The 23,868-nt window shown below is 33.9% G+C and overlaps 1 protein-coding gene across 1 annotated transcript in view; it reads left to right on the top strand.

Annotated features, from left to right (window-relative positions):
• The window catches only part of BTAF1 (B-TFIID TATA-box binding protein associated factor 1), an 88,209-nt gene that overhangs the window by 417 nt on the left and 63,924 nt on the right, over positions 1-23,868 (top strand). Inside the window, 3 exon segments of the mRNA XM_006925950.3 lie at positions 12,511-12,634; positions 15,867-15,981; positions 17,521-17,667. Of these exon segments, the coding sequence (XP_006926012.1) occupies positions 12,511-12,634; positions 15,867-15,981; positions 17,521-17,667 (386 nt within the window).

The raw sequence follows: 23,868 nt of genomic DNA, 5'->3' as shown, positions 1-23,868 counted from the left end.
TCACTGGGCGCCTTCTTCCACAGACTTCGGAGTTCGCTCCTCAGTCTGCGTGGGTTTGGGCTCGGGTTACTCCTCGTAAATCCTGTTCAAAAACGTTTTGTGGAGTTGACCCGTTGCCACGATAGAACTAGTTTTTCTCTTTCCTCACCACGTTTCTTGTCTGGTTTCTCTTCCCTCTTTCAGTTCTAGGAGAGTCTTTTACCTTTCTTAGTATTCTAAGGCTGATCTCTAACCTCCATTTCACGAGAAAACTTCGTAGTAACTAAGTCGGGGAGATTTGAGTACTGTTATTTAAATGACGTTCTAACTACTTTAAACTTTGGTACTTATGGCTTTAAGGATATGTTCTTTCCTGAGGAATTTTTCTTACAGTAGAATTCTTTTGTTTAGCAGTAAACATTCAGTCGTCAGCATTTAATTTTTGTCGAATTATCGTTTTAGTACCATTTTCCTTAACTAAGGCGTGAACGATACATTACAAATCTTAAATTGTTTAAAAATATTGCCTAACAACAGCAAGCATAGGAAAACTCTAAGAAAACCAACGAGACATATTTGCGTAGCTGTAGGAGGAAAGTCCTCTTTTCCTGCAATATGATAGAATGGTGGGAAAACTTTTCTGTCAGAGGTTTGATAGGAGTGGACCTATGTACATATAAGTAGGGGATAGTTCCTCTGATAGCAATCAGAAGGATTCACCAAATTCATTAGAGTTGAGATAAGTTTTCACGAGAATTGGATCTTTTTGCCACAGAGACTGAAGGAAAAATGATAGTTCAGAAAACAAATAGTTTTCATTCTTTTTTCACAATTAGTTGAACACATTCCTTGAGCACATTATGGGCTCAGGCTTTATCTGTTTTACAAGAGAAAGGATAACCCATCCCTCACAGACTCCCTAGATAACTGATGAAATAATTTGTGGGAGAAGCCCCTGGGAGTTGGTGAAGGAGGTTGCTAGGTACCTATAGAATGGGGCATCTAATTTTTATTACACAGATTAATTGAATCTATTCAATGTGAGGAAATTCTTATTTTGAGATATAACTATACCTCGAGAACAAATGGTATTTTCAATTTTTGCCAATACAGAAATTTATCTTTTAATTTTTTATCTACCATATAAAAATATATACATCATAAATACATCAATACGTAAGCTTAATATGAGATTTGTTTAGCAGATGATAGTGTTTAAGGGAATGAGTAGTTCTTGAAATTGCTTTCTTAGAGCTGACTGTATATTTTCACAGTATTAGATATAGTTTTGTAGAAACAAAATGAAAGTTTAAAAGAGCCTAATCTCCTTGGCCAGTGTTACTCTATTTACAGAAGTTTAGGGCACCTAAATCTCTGAATGAGTGAGTGAGTTTTAGGAAGGAAAACTACTGCTTTTTATTGTTGATGTTGGATTTCAAAGGGTAGTGTTCTTTTTTATGTAGGTTCGTTCTTGTTCACCTTACCAAAATTCTGTTAAATTCTACTTAAAAAAAAAAAAAAAAAAAAGCCTGTCATGGTTTTATGAAAAAGCTACTTCTGTGCTTAATAATATAATAGGTTCAAAGAAAACAGTTTTGAGACTCTTGTGTTTTGGGGATACTGTCAGTTGTTGCTTTTTTCATTTGAGGATTCACTCTGAATAGCAAACTTTAATTTCACGCTAGCCTTCTCCATGCACTAAACATGTTTTGTTTTATTTTGTTTTGTTTTTACTAACTAAATTTCCTTTCTCTCCTGTTGGTGTGTGCTTGTGAAATACAGACTCATTTTAATATGATTTTATGCAGAATAGGTGGAAGATAGTTTAAAAGATAAAAATCATATTTGCCAGAATCAAATCTGAAATATTTTTTGCTCTATTTATATCAGTGTACATAACAGAAAAGAGTAATATTTTTAGGATCTTATCAATATTTCCAGAAGGGAAATAGTAAGTTGGTACCATCATTCTCTCAGTTCCAGGTTCAGAAATCTGGGAATAATGTTTGACTTCTCCCTCCCACCTTTTTCCCCAATTTGGCCAGTCACCAAACCCAATCCTGTCTGTTCTACCTTTCTAATCTTTTTTTTTTCTTTTCTTTTGCAAACCAATTACCACCATCCTACTCCATTCTACCATCGCCTGTAATCCAAGACACCTGCAACAGTAGCCACTGGTTCTTCCTGCCTCCCATGGCATCTCTAATTTATTCTTCACCATGGCCATATTATTTGCTAATAAACAAATTTTAATGTCGTCATTTTTTCTGCTTAAAACCCAATAATTTTCTATTGCTTTAGGATAAAGTCCAAATTCCTTAACAAACATCTTACCAGATCCTTTGTGATCTGATTCCTGCTTCATATTTTTAGCTTCGTCTTGCGTCAAGTTCTCTGTGTCTCTCTCTTTCCCCCATTCTTCATTCTGAATCTATGTTCTTACCTCCTACTCTTTATCTTTGGAACATTTCTTTCTGCCCCCCTACCGCCACTCCCCAAGTCTGGCTAATCAACCTTTTGTTTTGGATCTCAGCCAATATGTCACTTGGTTCAGGAAGCCTCCTCTGGCTTTACTTCATCTTAGCTATTCGCACCAATGTATACTTCTGTCAATCATAATATTTATCATACTTTGTAACTGTCTGTTGTCTCCCCTGCTTAGTTTAACATAAACTGTGAGAGAAAGGGAGTATGTCTGATCTTTCTATCTCCTGCAGAGTACCTGGTTCCTAGTAGGTGCTCAGGGTATTTTCAAAAAATGAATAAATAAATGATTTTGTTTCTTGTTTTAATACCTGTCATGATTTACCATAATGGACGTATATACATAGCAGAATATTTCGACTTTTTGTTAGTGAGTGTTTCTGAGTTTAGTTAAAATTTTTGTTTTCTGTTTTTTGGTTTTTTGGTTTTTTTTGTCAGGAAGAAAAACTTCAGCTATAGCTTTCAATATTGACCAGGCTTATAACTTTAAAAACACAAGTAGGTATTATCAGAACTGTTTTTAAAAGTTTATAGTATAGTGTAATTCTTTGATAGTATGGAATTTTAGAATGCAAATTGGATGTAAAGTAACCCTGCATTTTGTATGATCAGAGTTTTAAGACCCTGCTTAGAGTTTTATAACGGCCTAGTTTTACTGTACTTTGAATTTTAAGGCCGGCGAATTATGAAAGTGAATGGTCAATTCTTGACGCTGGGTGAGTTAAATTTTGTTCAAAAAAACCTACAAAAAACCAAAAACCAAAACTCAACACACCATAAACTTTGTGACTCTAAAATTGCAAGTACATTGATAACATTTGAAGTTCTATGTAAAATTCAATTAAATATTACTGAAAAATGTATGTCTCCTTTAGACCCTTAATAAAAGAGACAATATACAAATGTAGTAGTAGAGAACAGTGTTGCCCTTAAGATGTGAATGCTGGAAAGAGCTAAGCTCACTCACTAGTTACTTGACTTGCTCCTACAAAACTAACCTCAGCAAAAAAGACAAATTAGTATTTATTAAAGTGTTCAGAGTTGCTTGAAAACAGTTGAAATCACAGTTGTTAAATCTTTGAATACTTCTGTTTTACTTTGTGAGCTTCTCTCTCAGTATCATTTGTCACCTAGTTGGGGTCTGGCCATCAGCAGTAAAGGCAACCTCAGAAGGATTGTTAAAGCATATTATGTTCATTACAGAAGATAGACTAGTGGTTACTAGTGGGGTTGGGGAGGAGCGGGGAGGTGGATGGGGTAAAGTGGGTCAAATATAGGGAGATGGGGGAGAGTGAAATGGGTAAAGGGGATCAAATATATGGTAGCTGAAGGAAACTGGACTTCGGGTGGTAAACACACAATAGAATATACAGATGTCAAATGATAATATACACATGAAAATTATATAATTGTATTAACCAATGTTACCCCAGTAAACTTAAAAAAAAAAAAAAGGTGGCGAATTTGTGACAGTGTTGGGTTCCATGGCTTACTGTAGATTTTTAAGCTTGTTTTTGATACCTTTGCTTGTGTATGCCACAACTGATTCACTTAATTGTTGTACATTGACTAGCTAATATGATCATATAGAAAAAAATTTAGAAATATTTGGAGAATTTTTTCCTCAATGAACTAAGCTGTAAAGATCATGTCTAAAATGTCTAGACAGTAATTATGATTTGACTGTGTTAGAAGCCATACCTTACATCTGTGATACATACTTTTGCATTTGAAAATGATGCAGTGTTCAGAAAAGATCCAGAAAAGAAAATGAAACATACTCTCTTTTGGAAGAATCAAATTGCTACGTATGAACAGATCTCTACTCAGTTTTGTTAATTCTATCTCTGCACTGCTGATACTTCAGAGAAACATTGTTTCAATAGGCCTGTTTTGCCAAATAAAAGGAAGTTTCTTGATGTGGTAGAAGTTCTAGTAGATTCTTCCTAATGACAGGGAAAATGCTGAAATGATCTTAATTACCTGTAGGGCACCATAGGTGTCTTGTGTTTGCAAGGCCTATTCCTCCTGTACTGCTAATTTCTATTCATTATAGGATTGACAGAAGAGATTACTATAAATTACAGTATAGTCTGCCCATCATATCCACAGATTCTGTATGCGTGGATTCAACCAATTGCAGATTGAAAACGGGGGTGGGTAGTTACTGTTGTTACTGATGTGTACTGTGTAGTTAGGCCAAGATAGTTCCATCTATACTCAACATGTACAGACTTTTTTCTTGTCATTCCCTAAGCAATATAATATAGCAACTATTTACATAGCAGTTACATTGTATTAGGTATTACAGGTAATCTAGAGATGATTTAAAGTATGGTAAATCCTCACTTAATGTTGTTGAAAGATTCTCAGACTTGAAGGGAAACAATATATAACGAAACCAGTTTTACCATTGGCTAATTGATATAAACAAGAGTTAAGTTCCTGTCGTCACATTATCTCATCAATGTTATAACGAAACAATGTTGAACAAAATGACATTTTTCCAGGACTTGCGGTATAGGGAAGGATGTACAAGAATGTATTGTGATATTTTGTATAAGAGACTTAAGCATCCACAGATTTTGGTATCCAAGGGGTAGGATGAGGGGTGTCATGGAACCAATCCCCCTCAGATACTGAGGGACTGCTGTATATCAAATATTTCATGCTTAAACAAATTTAGGGACAACAAAGCCAGGAAAGGTAGGGCATGCGTTATAGAAGCTTTTCCATTTTAATCTATACAATTAATTCTGTATCTTTGGTTTATTACTCAAAGTACTTATATAGAGGGCTTTTGTTTTGTTTTAAATGTGATAAAATACACAGCATACAATTCACCATTTTAAACTGATGACATGACAGAGCAAGATCTCAACGCTCTCACACTTTAACCATTTTAAAGTGTACAATTCTGCATAAAGTTTTAATACCACAGATATTTCTGCTAAGGAACCCGGATTTTATCTTTAAGATAAAGTCATGCAAAAGGCTCTGGGTTGTTGGATGGGGTGGAAGTTAGAAAAAAATGTCCTGAAGGAGATAACACAGTTTGGTTATATTTCTTCAGCATTCATTTAACAAGTATTTACGGAATGCTTTCTATGTTCTAGGTGTTGGAGATATAGCAGAGAACAAAAATGGATTCTCCATTCCCATGGAGTTTATGTTCTAGGGTGAGAATGGGGGAATGTAATTTAATTAACATGCACCTGACCATGCACCTGGCTTTGGTGTGGTTTCACATCTTTATATTGATTCTTAGTGTTCTTTGTGGTATGTTAGGTTAATATACTTGTTTAAAGAACATAACATTAATATAGTTTCAGAATACCCATAATATGAACTAGAAGATAGGCATTTTAAAACACCAGTCTGGAGAATTTCTTGGAAGTTGTTTCTTTTGACCATAACTTTTCTTGCTTAACGATAACATGTGGGACTTAGTACCATGTTCATATTAGAGATCTGTTTTCTTTTTTATTCCCCATGTAATACAGAAAAGTGAAAATTCAAGTAGTTTGTTTTAAATTTTACTGCACTTTTTGTTAAATGTAAAAAATGCATAACAAAATGGACAGACTTGACTGATCATTCTCTTTTAAGGTTTCAAAGTTAAGATTACAAAGCCGTCTTTATGGAGTATTCTGTCAATTGACCTACAATTTTTCAGAGAGATTAAATTTATTCTGAGACTATTGAGATTGGAAGTAGATTGAGGAAGTTATATACCTTCTTTTTTTCATACTCAGCTGGCTTAGGAATGGAAATGGAACATATACTTGTTTAATAAGGATTAAGTTGTAATCTAGGTCATAGTTCAAAATGCATGTGATTTCTTTTGGTTTCTTTTTATGTCTTTATGAATTAATGCAAAAAGCTGAAAAGAAGAGGGATTAGATTGCAGCTGCCTGCATAACCTCTACAAACTTCCACATACTCTTTTTCTAGGTAGTCTTTAGAGCAGTTGCCTGAAATCCTAGGTTGGTAAATAAAACATGAATCATGTCTTGTGTAGTTATCGCTGAATTAAAATCCAAATTGAAAATGGACCAGATTTCATATCATCAGTAAATTCATAAGCAGTGGATATTGTCAAATGTAATTGCCTTATGTTTTATTTAAACTATTCTTCTACAGTCTTTGGTACCTTGCATTCAGTTGACATCTGTTATCTCTTTGCCATCTGTCTATTCTTCAGAAAATAAAGAATGGCATTTTTTTCTACTAGCCGTTCTGTAAGAGGTTTAGCCAAAAGAAGTCGTGTGGTAAGTACTGTGTTCCCTCAATCAGCCCTTCTTTTAACTTCCTTTCTCTTCTGACTACATAGCTTCCTTCAGGACCTCTCTCACCGAGGGCCCTGTCTGTGCTCCAACATAATACTGACCCTGTCTCAAGCCCTTTCCCCCTCTCCCACCAGTTTCCTATACCAGCCTTTTCCATTGTGGCCTGATGCTTACCCTGCTTGCCTCATAGCTGGCTACCCTGTGGTAACAGGTCAGACTGCCCTCTTGTCGCATCCTGGTCTGTACATCTCTTTGTTATTCCTTTGTGTGGTATCTAATCTGCTGTCCTGGAGAGGAATGGAGAACTCCAAAAGGGACTTTGAGTCAAGAGGACCAAAGAAACATTCTTGTGTCCCTATTCCTCTATTCAGGGAGGCATATTTGGTTACCACCAAAGTGGAAGATGTGAGAATAAACAGGCTTGGAACTGGATGAGAGAGTGAGCTGATGATCTACTACCTTCAAGGCAGTTGGCTGGTGAAGGAGCAGAGGTGACATGACATGGCATGGGGATAAAAGGCTTGGCAGAAAGAAGAGGCGAGAGAAACTATGGCTGAGAGACAGGATCAGCATTAGGTTAGAGAGGAGCCAAAGGTCTTTGGGCAGGAGCGTGGTTCTGATGAGGCTGGGTAGCAGGGAGCTAAAGGAAAGTTTAGGAAAGGTGGAAATTATTGGAGGAATACAGTGCCTACTGCACAGTTTCTTTCAACTTGCTGTTTGGAGCAGACATAATAGCCTTGATAGTCAAAAGGCTGAAGTACTGCTGTGTTGATTTTTTCACTTACTAAAACATTACCTTACCATCAGTTTTGTTATTTTTATAGCTTGTTTTTATATAATATATCTTTTGTAGATTAAGGTTGTTTTTCAAAGGAAACAAATTGTAATATAACACACTTTTTTTTTTTTTTGCTTAAAAATGTTACTTAAATTTGCCCCTTAAAAATTTGAACTTTTCTTTATAATTTTAATTACAGTAAACCAACTACTCAACAAATATTTGAATACTGTGTAGAGATACTGTGCAAAGTATTATGGGGGAGGTGAAGCTTAATGAGCATGAGACATCATGTGACAGCTCAATGTAAGAGATACCACAAAACAAAGCATAATAAATACCAAAATGGCTATTCAGGATGATAATTCATGTGGATTTCAGAAGAGGAAGTAATCTCTGTGGTATAGTAGTTTGAGATGATTTCAAGGAAGAGTTTAAATCTTGATGGATGGAAGCTATCTAAAGGATTGAACCAAATAAAGACATTCCAAGTGAAGGAAAAACAGTATAGACAAATTGTGAACACCAAAGAAGTCCATGTTTGGGAGATACTTTTTTGTTTTTGATTGCTTATCTGATAGGTAAGGGTGAGCCATTCATAGTTTGAGTAAAAGTAATTTGATCAAAGGGTGCTTGAGGAAGTAAATCTGGCAGTAAGATCATATTAGTATGGAGTTATGCTCACTAAACAGTGGCACTAGACCTTCCAGATGGGACAGATTTGGGAATTATTCAAATTGTTATAATTTTAACAAATACTATAGCTTCCTAACAGAGAAACTGGTGAGAGATGAGCAGCCAAGGATTGAATCTGGGAGAATGTTCATATTAAAAGTGGTAAGAGTAGAGAAACCAAGGAAAAAAACAGTTAAGAACAGGGTAATATGTTGCAAAAACTTAGGAAGGAAAATATTTCAAGAATGGGGTATTTGCTGATAATTAGATATATAATAGAAGAGTTAAGAAAATTGGATTTACAAAAAAAATTAGATTGGGATCTTACAAGTTCATTGATGACTTTCAGATGTGCTATTTCATTAGTAGAGAAGAATAGAGAATTGACTGATAAGGGTTAAACTGAATGATGAGGAAATAAAAGAATTGATTTTAAACACTTGTTCTAGATACTTGGCAGTAAAAAAGAAAGTGTTCTACAAGATGGAGGTGAAGCAGTTTATTTTCTCATTAGAGACAGATCTCTGCATATTTGAAGATAGAAGGGAGTGGATTAATAAGGCAATGATTTAAGATACTGGTTAAAGGATAATTTGATGATAGAATGGAATGATATGAAGAAAGCAATGGGACAATATGTAAGTCTTGAGGAGCGAGGACTATCTTTTCATTTGACAGGATAAGTGTAAAGACCGATCTTGAGAGGTATTAAGGAGAGAACTTGATCATTTGTGTTGTATAGCTTAGACAACTCAGCGAAGTCGTCCATTTCTTTTTAAGGAATAGAGAATGGTAATTGGAGCTTGAGGATATGGAAATGATTGGGGAAAACTTGGAATGGTCAGTTTTAACTTCTTACACATGGATTTATAAACATCTTAGTATTGTCACTTCCTTAGACTGTTCATTTTGCAGCCAGCTTTGCTTTTGGTTACAAAATGTAGAAACACCATCATGGAAAAGTAATTACCAAGTAGGTGAAATCTTTACAGAGGTGCAGTCTGAGGAGTTTGGCACCAAATAAGTTAAAGATTTGACAAACATTATGTAAGGAAAAAAAAAACTACAAAAAATATTGCAATGATGTGAAGCTATAAAATACAGCTAAATTATCTAGTTTTACCTCCAAAATAAGAGGGTAAGCCAAGTGAGCTTCCCTAAGTTCTCTAATAAGTGACAGAAGTAGGTCTTATTAGAGAACTTTAAAGGTCTACTTGTTTCCAGTCTAGTTTGTTTTCTATTTTACCACTGTTTCCTATAGGAAAGTCCTGGATCTACGTAAAGTGTATACGTACAGGAGAGCCCAATACTGTTATAATGAATACGTGCAGCATATATAATTGTAAGTCCACTGTATCATAAATTTGGCCTAAAACTAATATATTCTTTGTAGTAAAACATTGAATTTTTGGTAATTTTGCCTGCCACAATATAGAAGATTGTAGAATATAGAAGGTTTAAATGAGTATTTGTCTGGATACTTAAAGTTGTTCGTAGATATTTAAATTTTCTTTTTACAAATTTCATTGAGTACAGGCATTCAAAATCATATGGTCACGGCAATATGCAGATATTTGTTGTGAAAGTTTAGAGAGGGTTCTAATAAACATTACAACCGCTTTTAAAGATGAAAATAAGTCAGAAGGCATTCTGAGAGTTATGTATGGGATGGGTGAGGGAGTTCATTTTCTGGGGACGGGATTTGGGGTCTGACTTAGTCTTAGAACTTTTTAAGAACACCACCTGTCAGAAGAAAAACTTTTTCCCTTTCTTTTGTCTCACTATCTTTCTGAGTCACTGTTCACCAAATCCTATAGCAAAAACTGATGAATGAATGATAAAGGCAAGTATTTAGATAGCATTGAATGAATAAAGTGAGATGTGTCCATGCATAGTATATGTCTAAAGAAAATTAATTTTTGCATGTCTTATAAAAATGTATTTATATTCACTCTGTGTGCTACTCAGTATATTAGAAGCAAAAACTATGTTGTGTTACTTTTTTTCCTTATGCCACTAGTTTTAATTGCCTCAGATAGTTTTCTTGATATATGCTCTTTTTATGTACGTTTAATTATAAAATTTGAACCTTTCCTCTTAGTGTTTTGTTCTGAAGCAGTTGAAAAGTTTTCTTAATACCCTTAGCCTTCTTGACTGAAAAGGATCTATGTTATTTATATTTCTTACCAGTTATAATGATTTTGTACTTATTAGTGACTGGCTAGTTTGAGAAATACTACCAGAAAAAAAGAAAAACACCCTGCTCTTTTCATTTCCCCTTTGTAGATTGTCTTATAAAAGGCTTTCAGAGCTTTTTTTTAGCTCTTAATGAACGAAAAAGAATCCCAGAAGAAAAATAGGAGCCTCTTTCCAGTCTAATGTTTAAGGCTCATGATTAGCTTTGGGACCTTACTTGCTTTTTCTTTTTCATTTGATGAAATCTGAAGGTGTATTCACTAAATCTCCCCTTATATAGGATTGGGCACAGTCAGTATAACCTTGCCCCTTGTCACCATCTTGTTTAAAGTATATATTCCATATATATGAAGCCACCTTCCTTTCATTACCGGTCTCATTAAGCCTGATTAATAGTGTGGCGGAAGGGCTTTACCTATATCAGGGGTCTCCAACCCCCGGGCCATGGACAGGTACCAGCCCATGGTCTGTAAGGAACTGGGCCACACAGTGGGAGGTGAGTAGCTGGCAAGGGGAGAGAAGCTTTATCTGTATTTTTAGCTGCTCTCCAGTGCTAGCATCACTGCCTCAGCTCCACCTCAGATCATCAGGCATTAGATTCTCATAGAACCACCGGTCCTTGGTAACAGAATTGTTGGGGGCCTCTGACTTATATGATATGTGGACAGTTGGTGGTAGTTACTTCTAACTTTCCTTTCTAAAACATTAGGATTTTCTTATGTCCCCAATACAAAGTAACAGTTTTCCAGTTCTCCCCACTTATTCCAGGTATAAGGCATTGTATTTTATTCCCAACTTTATTCATTGGTGAGATCTGAACCATGGTGCTTTGGCTCTGGATTTTGTGACATTATGCTATATGCCTTTATAAAGTCTTTCCTCGGATCTTATTTATTGCCATACCTGTCATTTCTATACAAATGATTCATATACCTATAAACTTCAGTCTCAGCTTTCTCCTGAACTTCAGATCTCTATTCCAGCTATCTTTGTTGGTCTCTCCTAGCTATCTTGTCCCTGTCACTAGTAAATTTGTCATAACATTTCCTCACTAGTTCTTAACATTTCTTTTAATGACATCTTTATTTTCTAAGATTGACTTTCTCGGGATCCTTTCATTTCCTTAGCATTTCATTTAATTACTATACCATATGTGTCTTATTTTAGTGTTTCTCCTAACCTCTTTTTAATTTTGCCATGATTATAGTTCAGGTCTGCACTGTTAGTCTAAAATTCTCTACGTATTTTCTTGCATTTTACTTCAGTGCTTCATACTGCTATCAGATTAGCCTTCCTAAAACAGCTCCAGTCCCATCACTTCTTTTACTCAAGACCTTGATGGTTGAACTATACACTCAAAAGTCTCCACAATAGGGCTTTAGCTACTTCGATAGTGATAGCTCCTGCTGTTCTCTCTCTCTCTCTTTTTTTTGCAATAATATTCCAAATTTATGGATTGGAAGATAATATTATCAATGTGTCAATACTAGCCAAAGCAATTAACAAGTTCAATGTAATAATTAGGAAATTTATAACAGCGTGTTTTTTTTTTTTTTTTGCCATTTTAAATTTATTTATTTATTTTTATGGTGACATTGGTTAATGAAATCCAATAAGTTTCCCTGCTGTTCTCTTAAGTTCACCCTGAATTACAATCAAGTTGTTATTCACTTCCCTAAATTTAGTTTTCTTTTTCTTATTGCTGTGATGCTGTTATTCCCTCTTCCAGGTGTCTCTCTCCCTTTTCCTTTCACCACCTCAACTCCAGTATTGAAATCTTATTCTACCTTTAAGGTCCTTCGCATACACCATTTCTTTAGTGAAGCCTTTTCAGTATTACACAGTTGAAGATACAGTATTTGCTCTTTCTGTTCCCAGTCCTTAAAGCACTTTTCTGACTTGTATCTTAATCGTAATCTGTAGTCTACTTATTTGGGTATTTGCCTTGCCCATTCACTCCACCTCTCATAGCAAGTTCCTTGAGAGTAGAGATGTCCTACAACCCTAGTATAGTTCTTCGTTCACAGAGACTCAATGCATTTATTAACTCAAACTTATACATATGAGAAAACACATGTCAGAATAACCATTATATTTTTGTTATTTTAGGCTTGACCGTCTTTTTATCTTACTGGATACTGGCACTACTCCAGTTACAAGAAAAGCTGCTGCACAGCAACTTGGAGAAGTGGTGAAACTTCATCCCCATGAACTAAATAATCTTTTATCTAAAGTAAGAACTCCTTTTTATTCCCTCTTAGTGTAATATAATTGTAGAAATTTGTCCATGATTAGGATCATAAAATTAAAGACAGAAATTGTCTTATTTTAGTGACAATTTGTAGTCTTCAGATTTCATTAAGTATCTTAACATTTCTCCACATATTTTAAAACTTTTGCTATTTCTTTGTAATTTATTTAGTTTGTCACAGGATTTAAAATGTTATTTTTTACATCGAGTTTAATTGTTTAAGGAATTTGACAGCATAGAACCTATTATCTGTGGCACAAATTTGAATCTGACCCAATTTGGTAATGGACTAAGTTGTTAATCTAGTTTGTTAGTGGTCTAACTTGTTCTTTATGGCTAATAATTATATCATAGTTGGCAGTCTTCAAATGGATGAGTACTCATGGAAGATGGTTAAAATATATGAGAAGCTAGTTGTCATTACATACTTAGTTATCAGCTTTTTGAAAGTAGAGACTTTCTGTAATGGCTGTACTTTTACTGAATTCTGCGGACTTATAGAAGTGTGTCTGTATGATAGTAAACAGCATGCAAAGTAAAAACTGAAGCACTTTGGTACAGGGGAGAATAGGAGATAGGATGAAGGAACAATATGATAGTCCAGACATTGGAAGCTCCAAGATACCTCTCTTGCCACCTGTCTTACCCGCTCCTTTCATTCTCGTTTGTTCCTACCTGATTCATATGAATAGGAGTTCTAAGTCCTTTGTTGATATCTGTTCTATGTAGTTCCTGCCATTAGGGTTAATAGTGACTCTCTTTCCAATGTATTCCCTGCTTAGATATTATCAGAACTTTCTAATTAAGATGTAGATGGAGAGAAAGTGATTTGACATCTACAGGCTTCACATTCTCAGAAAGTAGGATGCATATTAGGCAATATTATACCCATGTAAGGTGGAGGGATAGAGAAGCATACCCATTTCTTCTATCCCAAGGGAAGAGAGGAGGATTGAATGAAACTGGAAACAGTGAACTAGTCTAATCTGTACTGAACTGAAAAAGGTTTCCAGCCTTCCAAGTGTGTTCTGGTCTTTATAACTCAGACCCCAGCATATGGGTTGCCATCAAATAATTCCAAAAGAGGCAAAGTTTGTCTTTAGCATCTTATCTCCTGTCCTCTTTTCTCTGCCCTCATTGTTTTTCTGATGCCTTTTAGTTTTGTTTTTTAAACAGCTTTATTGAAATATAATTTATATACCGTACAGTTCACTCATGTAAAGTGTATGATTCAGTGATTTTTATTATATTCACAGATATGTGCAACCATCACTATAGTCTAGTTTTAAAACACTTTTATCTCCCTCAAAAGAAGCTTCATACCCATTTAGTAGTCACACTCCATCGCTTTAACTTTTATACCTAGTCCTAGGCAACTACTAATCTATTTTCTGTCTATAAATTTGCCTGTTCTGAACATTTTTTATAAATGTGTAATCTTTTGTGGCTGGTTTCTTTTACTTAATATTTTCAAGGATCTTTCATATCGTAGCATGTCTCGTAACTTTATTCCTTTTTATTGCTCAATATTATTCTGTTGTGTGGATACGAATATACTGTATGGATATACCACATTTATTTGTTCATCAGTTGATGAACTTTTGGGTGGTTTCTACTTTTTGGCCTATACTATATAATGCTGCTGTGAAAATGTACAGTTTTTGTGTGGATATATGTTTTTATCTCTCTAATATATATATACCTGGAGTAGAATTGCTGGGTCATATGGTAACTGTATTAAACTTTATAAGGAACTGCCAAACTGTTTTCCAAACTGGCTCCACCGTTTTCCATTCCTGGCAGTAGTGTATGAAAGATCTGATTTCTTCACATCCTTGCCAGAACTTGCTATTAACTGACTTTGATTATATTCATGCTACTGAGTGTGAAGTGGTTATCTCATTGTACTTATTTTGAGTTGTAGAGTTCTTTATATATTTTGGATACAAGCCCCTTATCAGGTATTTGATTTGCAAATATGTTCTTCTAGTCTCTGGGTTGTTTTTCACTTTTTTAATGGTATTCTTTGAAGCACAAAAGTTACTAATTTTGATGAAGTTTCATTTTTTTGTTTGTTTAATATCACTTGTGTTTTTGGGTCTTATCTAACCTAGGGTCACAGAGTTTTACCCCGATATTTTAAGAATTTTATAGTTTTTAGTTCTTACTTTTAGACGTATGGCCCATTTTGAGATTGTGTGTGTGTGTGTGTGTGTGTGTGTGTGTGTGTGTGTGTGTGTGTGTGTGTGTTGTGAAGTAGAGGTTCAAAATCATTATTTTGTTGCCCCAACACTATTTGTTGAAAAAACTACTCTTTACCCATTGAATTGTCTTGGCACTCTTGTCAAAAATGAGTTGACCATAAACGCATAGTATTATTTCTGGACTCTAAATTCTATTTCATTAATCTATGTATCTGTCCCTTTGCTAATATCACACTGTCTTGATTACTGTTGCTTGTAGTAGGTTTCAAAATCAAGAGTGTGAGTCTACCAATTTTCTTTTTCAAGATTGTTTTGGTGATTCTGGGTCCCTTGCATTTCTGTGTAAATTTTAGGGTCAACTTGTTCAGTTGAGATTTTGAGGAATAGTATTGAATCTGTAGATCAATTTAGGGAGTATTACTATCTTAACAATATTAAGTCTTTGATCCATGGACATGAGGTGTCTTTTCTGTTTATTTAGATCTTATTTAATTCTTTTCAACAGTGTTTTGAATTTTTGTAATTTTAAGCATACAAGTATTGCACTTGTAAAATTTATCGAGTCATTTATACTTTTGATACTATTTTAAATGGGATTGTTTTCTTAATTTTTTTCAGATTGTTTATTGAAGTTTATAGAAACATTGATTTTTGTATATTGATCTTATATCTTGCAATCTTGCTGAACTCATTCTTTCTGCTAGTATTTATAACTTTTTGCATTATTGGGACCTAATATTTACTTTGCATTTTAGCGTGTTAAAAGCTGTGTTGTTTTTTAAATGTACTTAAGCATTCTTTTATTTAAAGTTTCCTATTTTGTTTTTTTAAGGCATAGTGATATGTCCTGTGAGAGAATCTTATAAATGATTTTAATAATTTTAAGATGTTTTATATAAATTTGAGGGCTGCTAAATTATAAATTAATAAGTAAATTTGTATATCTCTTTTCTGCCTTGAACAAACAACATTTTTTGGTATGTAACTATTTTATTTTATAATTTTTTAAGGTGTTGATATACTTACGGAGTACAAACTGGGATACCCGGATTGCAGCAGGACAAGCTGTTGAAGCTATAGTGAAAAATGTACCTGAATGGAATCCAGTGCCAAGAACCAAACAAGGTGCTTTTAAGTTGAAAAACTTACTTGCAGTAAAAACCTAACTGTAGAATTAACTGTACTATACATTTTATATTTTAACAATTTCATTTTTAATTTAAAGGCTTAAGTGTCATGCGTTTTAAGTATAGCCTTGTCAGGAAATGACATGAATAAGGTGATTTTCACCACACTTTAAAAAAACTACAGGATAAACAAAATATTTTACATATTTTTAAAAATTATTCTATAGTATGCTTGATTTACAGAGATTATTACTTCTTTCAAGGAATTTATGTCCTAAAAAATTAAATCAGTAACAAGTAAATATTTTACACAGTTTATTTTTTTGTTGTTGCTAGAAGACTAGTATAATTATTTTCTAAATTTAAGTACAATTATGTATGGATATTTGGACAGATAAGTCTTTAATTTTTTATATCTTCCTTAGATGTCTTGTAGTGGAAATTATTTTGATTGCCTGTAATGATATTTAAAAATGAGTATATGCTTTATGAAATGTGTAAAGGTACACATTTTAATTAAGGGAAAATTTAATATGGTGCAACCAGTTTTCATTTTCAAGCTGCTTTGATAATATCACTTTTATCATAAGTCTTAGCTTGTCTAAAATTGTTGCTTTAACTTGCTGGCACCTGTTATTATTTTGAGTGATGATGTTAATTTCTCTTTTCTCTCATCAAATGAAGTATACAAACTAGAAGAAGTTATAACTTATTTTTAGGAAAAACTTTTCAAGCTTGTTATTCCTGCTTATTTTGGTATATAGAGATATTAGAACTCAGATTCTTATCTACAAAATTTATTAAATTACTTATACTAGCATTAAAATTTATAGTAAGGTTACTTGTCATCACTAATTCTCTTTAAGTCAAGCAATTATATTTTGGTTTGCAAATTAATTACATGCAAATGCTAGCTAATTAAACCATTAAGCTGGTGAACAATTTTACAATATATTTTAAAATTTATAATGGCATAACCGTTTTGAAGAGGAATACAGAACATTTTTAGCTGTTTTTGGGCCTCAGATCTCTATATAATTTTAGCAATTTACCAAGAGATTATAATTTGCTTTATATTATGAGAAGTGAGTTCTGTTGAATGAATAGTTGTTTTTTGTCCTAGATATTCCTCAGGTATAAGGAAGGAATGATGTTTTTTTGTCTTTTTTATGAATATAGTCTGTGAATTGTTTATCATCCAGTTTAGCACTATAATAAACTCATACTGTTTTTAAACAATTTAATGGTAAGTGGAGACAGCATGATATTTCAACATGGGGATACATTTCTTCATATAACGTACTTTTGTAGTCAAAAACAGCTATACATACACCCACTAACATTCTCACAGTTTGTAGGAGGGGAGCCACCAACTAGTTTATTCATGAATAAGAGCTGATCATAAATAAATCCTTGGTAGCTTTTCTACTTCCTTTCACCTTTTACTTTTCTTAAAATATTACTCATCTACGCTGTTTTCTTTCATTTTACACTTTGGCTATATGATCAAATTAAATATTTTTTAAATTTTATCTAGAACCTACTTCAGAAAGTGCTATGGAAGAATCATCTACTACAGATCGATTGAATTTTGACAGATTTGATATATGTAGGTTGTTACAGCATGGGGCATCATTGTTGGGATCTGCTGGTGCAGAATTTGAAGTGCAAGATGAAAAATCAGGTATGTAGTAGTTCCATAGAAGAAAGTCTGAAATATGAGTGTTCAAACTAATTTATTACTTGGTGTGCTATGTATCAGTCATCAGTGGGTGGGGAAGATAACCAGAAGTATTTGGTCTAAAGCTACCATATGAATATTTTTCTTCCATTAAGTGAACGTGTACTATATATTTGCAACATTAATAGATAACATTTTACTATTTCAGCAGCCATTTTATTATGGAATATAGAAATTATAAAATATTACCCAAGCCTCAGTTGAATAGTTTTAAAATCCAAGATTAGTTCAGATTATGGTAATGTTTTCACAATTCTGGATTTGAGAGGCTTTATGATAGCTTTTTTTTTTTATTATGTCTTTTAAATATTTAAATAATTGGATCTACTCATGCTGGTGACCAAAGCAAAAACTAAAAATGAAAAATAAATCTTGGATAGGTAACTGTCCCATTATCTTTAAACTTACAGAATCTATCTGGATATAAAATAAATGTTTTGGCCATTCAAGAATGGTGCCTTGAGTGGAAAAAACCTTGATGTTTTTAATGGATTTCTGTAAGTAAATAAGTTCTTGTGACTAAAACAAAAAGAGAACAGTGTTTTGTTTTGTTGTTAATTAAGTTAATTGTTAGTCAAAGCATATCTTTCTAAGTTCTTCAATTTGTACATCTTTTAAAAAATGTCAGTTACCATTCCCTTTTGCTTAATATGGTTTCTATTGAAAGATCAAGTTTAATTGCTTTTGGAGAAAATTAAGAGGAAAATTTGCTTAAGTTCTGGAAAAGCATAATTTTAATAAAGGAGGTAGAAGTCATTTCAAAAACTTTCCAATTTGAAAAAAAATAAACAGTTTACTAATCTTACTAGGGTACCTGTGGACATTGTCATAGATCTTTGGCTCTAATCCAGGAGAAAAAGTATCACCTTTGTCATTAAAAAAATAGTGTTTGGGTCTTATCTTAGGTACTGATTTAATATAAAATAGATCTGTGGAGAACTCTAGGAAATTGTATTTAAAAGACTAAACTCTGCTTATGACTCTAAGGTATAACCAGGATTAGGAACCCAATTTTTTAGAACTCAGTTTTAAATGCTGGTTAGTCATAGTGTACTGAACAGTGCTCATTTAAAACCCTGTAATTAGGTTTTCTTTGAAATGTGTGCTCATCTGTGTTTGTCTTCTCTTATATATGAAGAATACATACATGATTGGTATAGGTGCTGGTCTGAGTTGTTGGGTTTTTTTTTTTGCGGTTGTGTAGATTTTTTTTCCCCATAGGACTTTTTCCTGGATGAGAGTACTTGTTATACAGCAGTCTTCTCTTTTGGATGCCTAGTGTTTTTTCCTCCAGATAGAGCAGCCTTAAAAAATGTTTTTAAGTAGCTTTATTAAGACAAAATTCACATTTTATGCAATTTGTCTGTTTTAAAATGTGTAGTTCATTCGTTTTTAGTCTGTTAACAGATATGTGCAGTCAATTTGAGAAAATTTTCATACCTGAAGAAGAAACCCTATATCCTTCAGCTATCACTTTTATCCCCTTTACCTCCTTCACTTTTCTTCCCAGCCCTAAGCAACATTCTGTCTCTATAGATTTGCCTATCCTGGACATTTACTGGCTTATTTTACTTAACAAAATGTTTCCAAGGTTTAACCATATTGTAATATATTCAGTACTTATTTCATTTTTTTCCTAAATAATTTTATTACTGTTACATGATGTATCTTTTTTAATTGCGATAGAATATGGATAATATAAAATTTACCATCTTAACCATTTTTAAGTGTATAGTTCAGTAGCATTAACGTTCACATGGCAATCTCCAAAATTCTTTTCATCTTGCAAAACTGAAATTTTATACCCATTAAACAACAATTCCCATTTCTCCCTATCCCCTAGCCACTGGCAACCACTGTTCTACTCTTCGTCTTTATGAATTTGACTACACTAGGTCCTTCATATAAGTAGAATCATACAGTATTTGTCTTTTTGTGACTGACTTATTTTACTTAGCATAATCTCCTCAAGGTTTATCCATGTTGTATGTGTCAGAATGTCTTTCCTTTTTAAGGCCAAATAATATTCCAATGTGTGTTTATACCACATTTTGTTTCATCTATCAATGGATATTTGGGTTGCTTCTACCTTTTGGTTATTGTGAATAATGCTGCTATGAACATGGGTATGCAAATATCTGTTCGAATTCCTGCTTTTAGTTCTTTTGGGTATATACCCAGAAGTGGCATTACTGGATCATAGTAATTCTATTTTAAAAAAATTTTTTTTAGGAACTATCATACAGTTTTCCATAGTGGCTATACCATTTTACATTCTTACCAACAATGCACAAGGTTTCCAGTTTCTCCACATCATTGTTGTGTAGGGGAACTCATAGCCGGTGTACTGGTGTGTTAAATTAAGAGTATGTAGATTATGACCTACTGAATGAGGAGGCACAAGCCACTCACACAGGGTCATCGGCAGGTAGCTTTCTCAGCATTTGAGTTCCTGCCTTGGGAAAGTGAAAACCCAAGGGTTGTTTTGATGGAAGGCACACTTTCAGTATACTCATAGAAAGGAAGTAAAGCCACAAGAATTATGATTTAGAGATCTCAGAAATGAATGGGAGATGATGGTGGTGGAGGGGTTGAAGTGGGGTGAGACGGGGAAGACAAGCAGTTCTCTATTCCAAGTCATAAGAAAACAGGAGAAAGAGATCAGGGTAGTAGGCATCTATTATAAGGTGGTTATAGTGGGTAAAGGGTGGATAAGGTGGTTGCTGGGGAGGTCGCTAACTTTTCTTGGGCTCAATTCTTATGTGGTTATTTTTAAAAATGCCCCAGGAAAAAGCAAAGCTGAAATTTGTGGAGGGAATGCTAGGCTCCAGTGCTTATCTAAATGTCCAGACTCTAGATATGAGGAGGGTCGTCATACTGTAAAATGCCTAGGCAGCAACTCAGAATAGCTGTTTTTTTTAATCACACTTTTAAACATTTGTTATTTTCTGTGTGTGTGTGTGTGTTTGTGTGTGTGTGTGTGTGTGTGTGTGTGTTAGTGATAGCTGTCCTAATGAATGTATCTCATTTTATGGCTGAATAACATTTCATTATATGTGTATCACATTTTGTTTATCCATTTCTCAGTTGATGACATTTGGGTTGTTTCCACCTTTTGGCAATTATGAATAGTGCTGTGATAAACATTCATGTACAAGTCTTTTTTTTTTGTGGACCTACGTTTTCATTTCTCCTAAGAGTGGAATTGCTGGGTCATGTATTTTACCATTTGAGGAAATGTCAGACTGTTTTCCAAGGTGGCTCTACTACTTTACATTCCACCAGCAATATATGAGGGTTCTCATTGTTCTTGACAACAATTTACTATTAACTGACTTTGATTATATCCCTAATAGTGAGTGTGAAGTGATGTTTCATAGTTTTAATTTGTATTTTCCTGATGACTAATGACATTGAACATCTTTCATATATTTATTGACCATTTGTATATTTACTTTGGAGTCTGTTCAGATCCTTTGCCCATTTTTAAAGTGGGATATTTTTCTTTTATTATTGAGTTGTAAGAGTTCTTTAAATATTTTGGATACAAGCCCCTTATCAGATATTTGATTTATAAATATCTTCTTTCAGTCTATGAGGTGTCTTTACACTTTCTTAATGGTATCCTTTGAAGCATAGAAGTTAGTAATTTTGAAGAATTTAATTTCTTTTTGTTTGTTTCTCAAGTTTTTGATGTCACATATAAGAAGCTATTGCCAAATCTAAGCTCATTTACCTCTTAAGTTTTCTTCTAAGAGTTTTATAGCTTTAGCTCTTACTGTCAGGTATTTGATCCATTTTGTGTTAATTTTTGTATACATTGTGAGGTTATGGGTTCAGGTTTATTCTTTTGCATGAGAATATCCTCTTGTCTCAGCACCATTTGTTGAAAAGAACTATTCTTTACCCACGGAACTGTCTTGGCACCCTTGTTGAAAACCGGTTAGCCATAGGCACATAGTTTTATTTCTGGACTCTCATCTATTCCATTGATGTTTGTTTATGCCAGTATCTCATTGTCTTGGTTACTGTTGCTTTGTGGTAAGTTTTAAAAGAAGCATGGGCCTCCAACTTTGTTGTTCTTTTCAGGATTGTTTTGGTAATTCTGTGTTTCTTGCATTCCATGTGAATTTTAGTATCAGTTTTTTAATGTCTGCAAAAAAGCCAGCTGGTATTTTATAGGAATTGTATTGAATCTCTATATCAATTTAGGAATTATTACTATCTTAACAATATTAAATATTACCCATGAACATGGAATGTTCTTCTATTTATTTATATTTTCTTAACTTTCTTTCACCAATGTTTTGATGTTTTCAGAATATTAGTTTTAAGTTTTGCTTTTGATGCTATTGCAAATAGAATTGTTCCCAATTTCATTTTTGGGTTGTTTCTTTAAAATTTTTTTCCCCTCTCTGTTCTTTAGATTGGGTATTTTGTATTGCTCTATCTATAAGCTCATTTATATTTTATCTTACTATCTCCATTTAGCTGTTAAGCCCATTCATTGATTTTTAAATTTCAGATATTGTTATTATTTAGTTCCAGATCGATTTTTTTTTTTTAAAGAGCTTTACTGGCATATTTTGCACATTATATAATTCACTCTTTTCAAGTTTATGATTCTATTTAGTTCTTTTTTTGTAGTTTCTGTTTCTTTATTGAGATACCTTATGTTTATCATCATTGTGTCAGTGTCTTCCGTTACATTGAGCATTGTTAAACTTGCTTAAAAATCTTGTCTTCTAATTTCAACAGCTGGGTCATCTCAGAGCTGGTCTCCATCAATAGTCTTTTCTTTTGATAATGGGTTACATTTCCTTGATTCTTTGTATGTCAGTTAATTTTGGATTATATCCCTCACATTATAAATGCAATACTGTGCAGGCTGGATTTAGTTATAGTCCTCCAAAGAGTGTTTTGGTTTGGTTTTTAGTTTTTGTTTGCTTGCTTGTTTGTTTCAGCAGGCATTTAATTTGGCAAAACTCAAAATATAGACTCCTTTGCAGTGGGCAACAGCTCAAATCTCAGTTCCGTTTTTAGCTGTAGTTAGACTGTGTGGAGTCTCCCCGTGCATGCATAGTTCAGAATTCAGCCAGCGATTTGGCTGAGTTTACACAGAATTCGATCCTTCTTTCTGGCTCTCTACTTTCTAGATTTTCCCTGGTTGCCTTCCAGTGGCTATAGTGAACCCTGACTCTCTTTCTTTTAGTTCTTCAAGCCAGAAAAACTGCCCCCGCCCCCCGCAACTTTTAGTTACCCCACATACCATGGACTGGGCCTACTTTCAAAAGATGCAAAATTGGGAAACTCCTCTAGTGCCATCCATGCCTTCCAGTTATTGACAGCAACTCCCCCAAGTATATGCCTACTTTTGTTCTCTTTCCACTGCCTTCAGGTAGTTTTTTGTTGTTGTTGTTGTTTTTAATTTAAATTAGTTTCAGGTATACAGAACATTGGTTAGACATCTATATAGTTCATAAAATGATCCCTCCAATTGCTCCTTCCCTCCCCTGGCCCTCTACCTAGCCATGATATTAATGCTAACTGCATTCCCTCTGCATGCTCCTCTTCCCTGTGACCATCTCTTGGGTACTAATTTGAACTTGTTTAACTCTCCACCCCATTCTCCCAGCCCTTCAACCCCCTGCTCTGTCCATCACCAAATTGTCCACTATATTTGAAAGTCATTTTTTGGTTAGTTTGTTCTTTCTGTTTTAGATTCCGCATATAAGTGAAATCATATGATATTTATCTTTCTCTATCTGACTTATTTCACTTAGCATAATAACCTCTAGGTCCATCTATGTCGTTGCAAATGATAGGATTTCATTTTTTTAATGGCTGAGTAATATTCCATTGTATATATCAACCATAATTTCTTTATCTAATCATCTGTTGATGGGCATTTAGGTTGCTTCCATATCTTGGCTATTGTAAATTGTGCTGCCGTGAACATAGGGGTGAATAGATCTTTACAAATTATTGTTTTGGTTTTCTTCAGATAAATACCCAGAAGTGCAATTGCTGGGTCAAAAAGCATATCTCTTTTTAATTTTTTGAGAAACTTCCAGACTGTTTTCCATAGTTGCTGTACCAATTTGCAATCCCACCAACAGTGTATGAGGCTTCCCTTTTCTTCAT

The sequence above is a fragment of the Pteropus alecto genome, unplaced genomic scaffold (genome assembly GCF_000325575.1).
Source record: "Pteropus alecto unplaced genomic scaffold, ASM32557v1 scaffold88, whole genome shotgun sequence".
Classification (NCBI taxonomy): Eukaryota; Metazoa; Chordata; class Mammalia; order Chiroptera; family Pteropodidae; genus Pteropus; species Pteropus alecto.
This window is presented reverse-complemented; position numbering and strand designations above follow the sequence as displayed.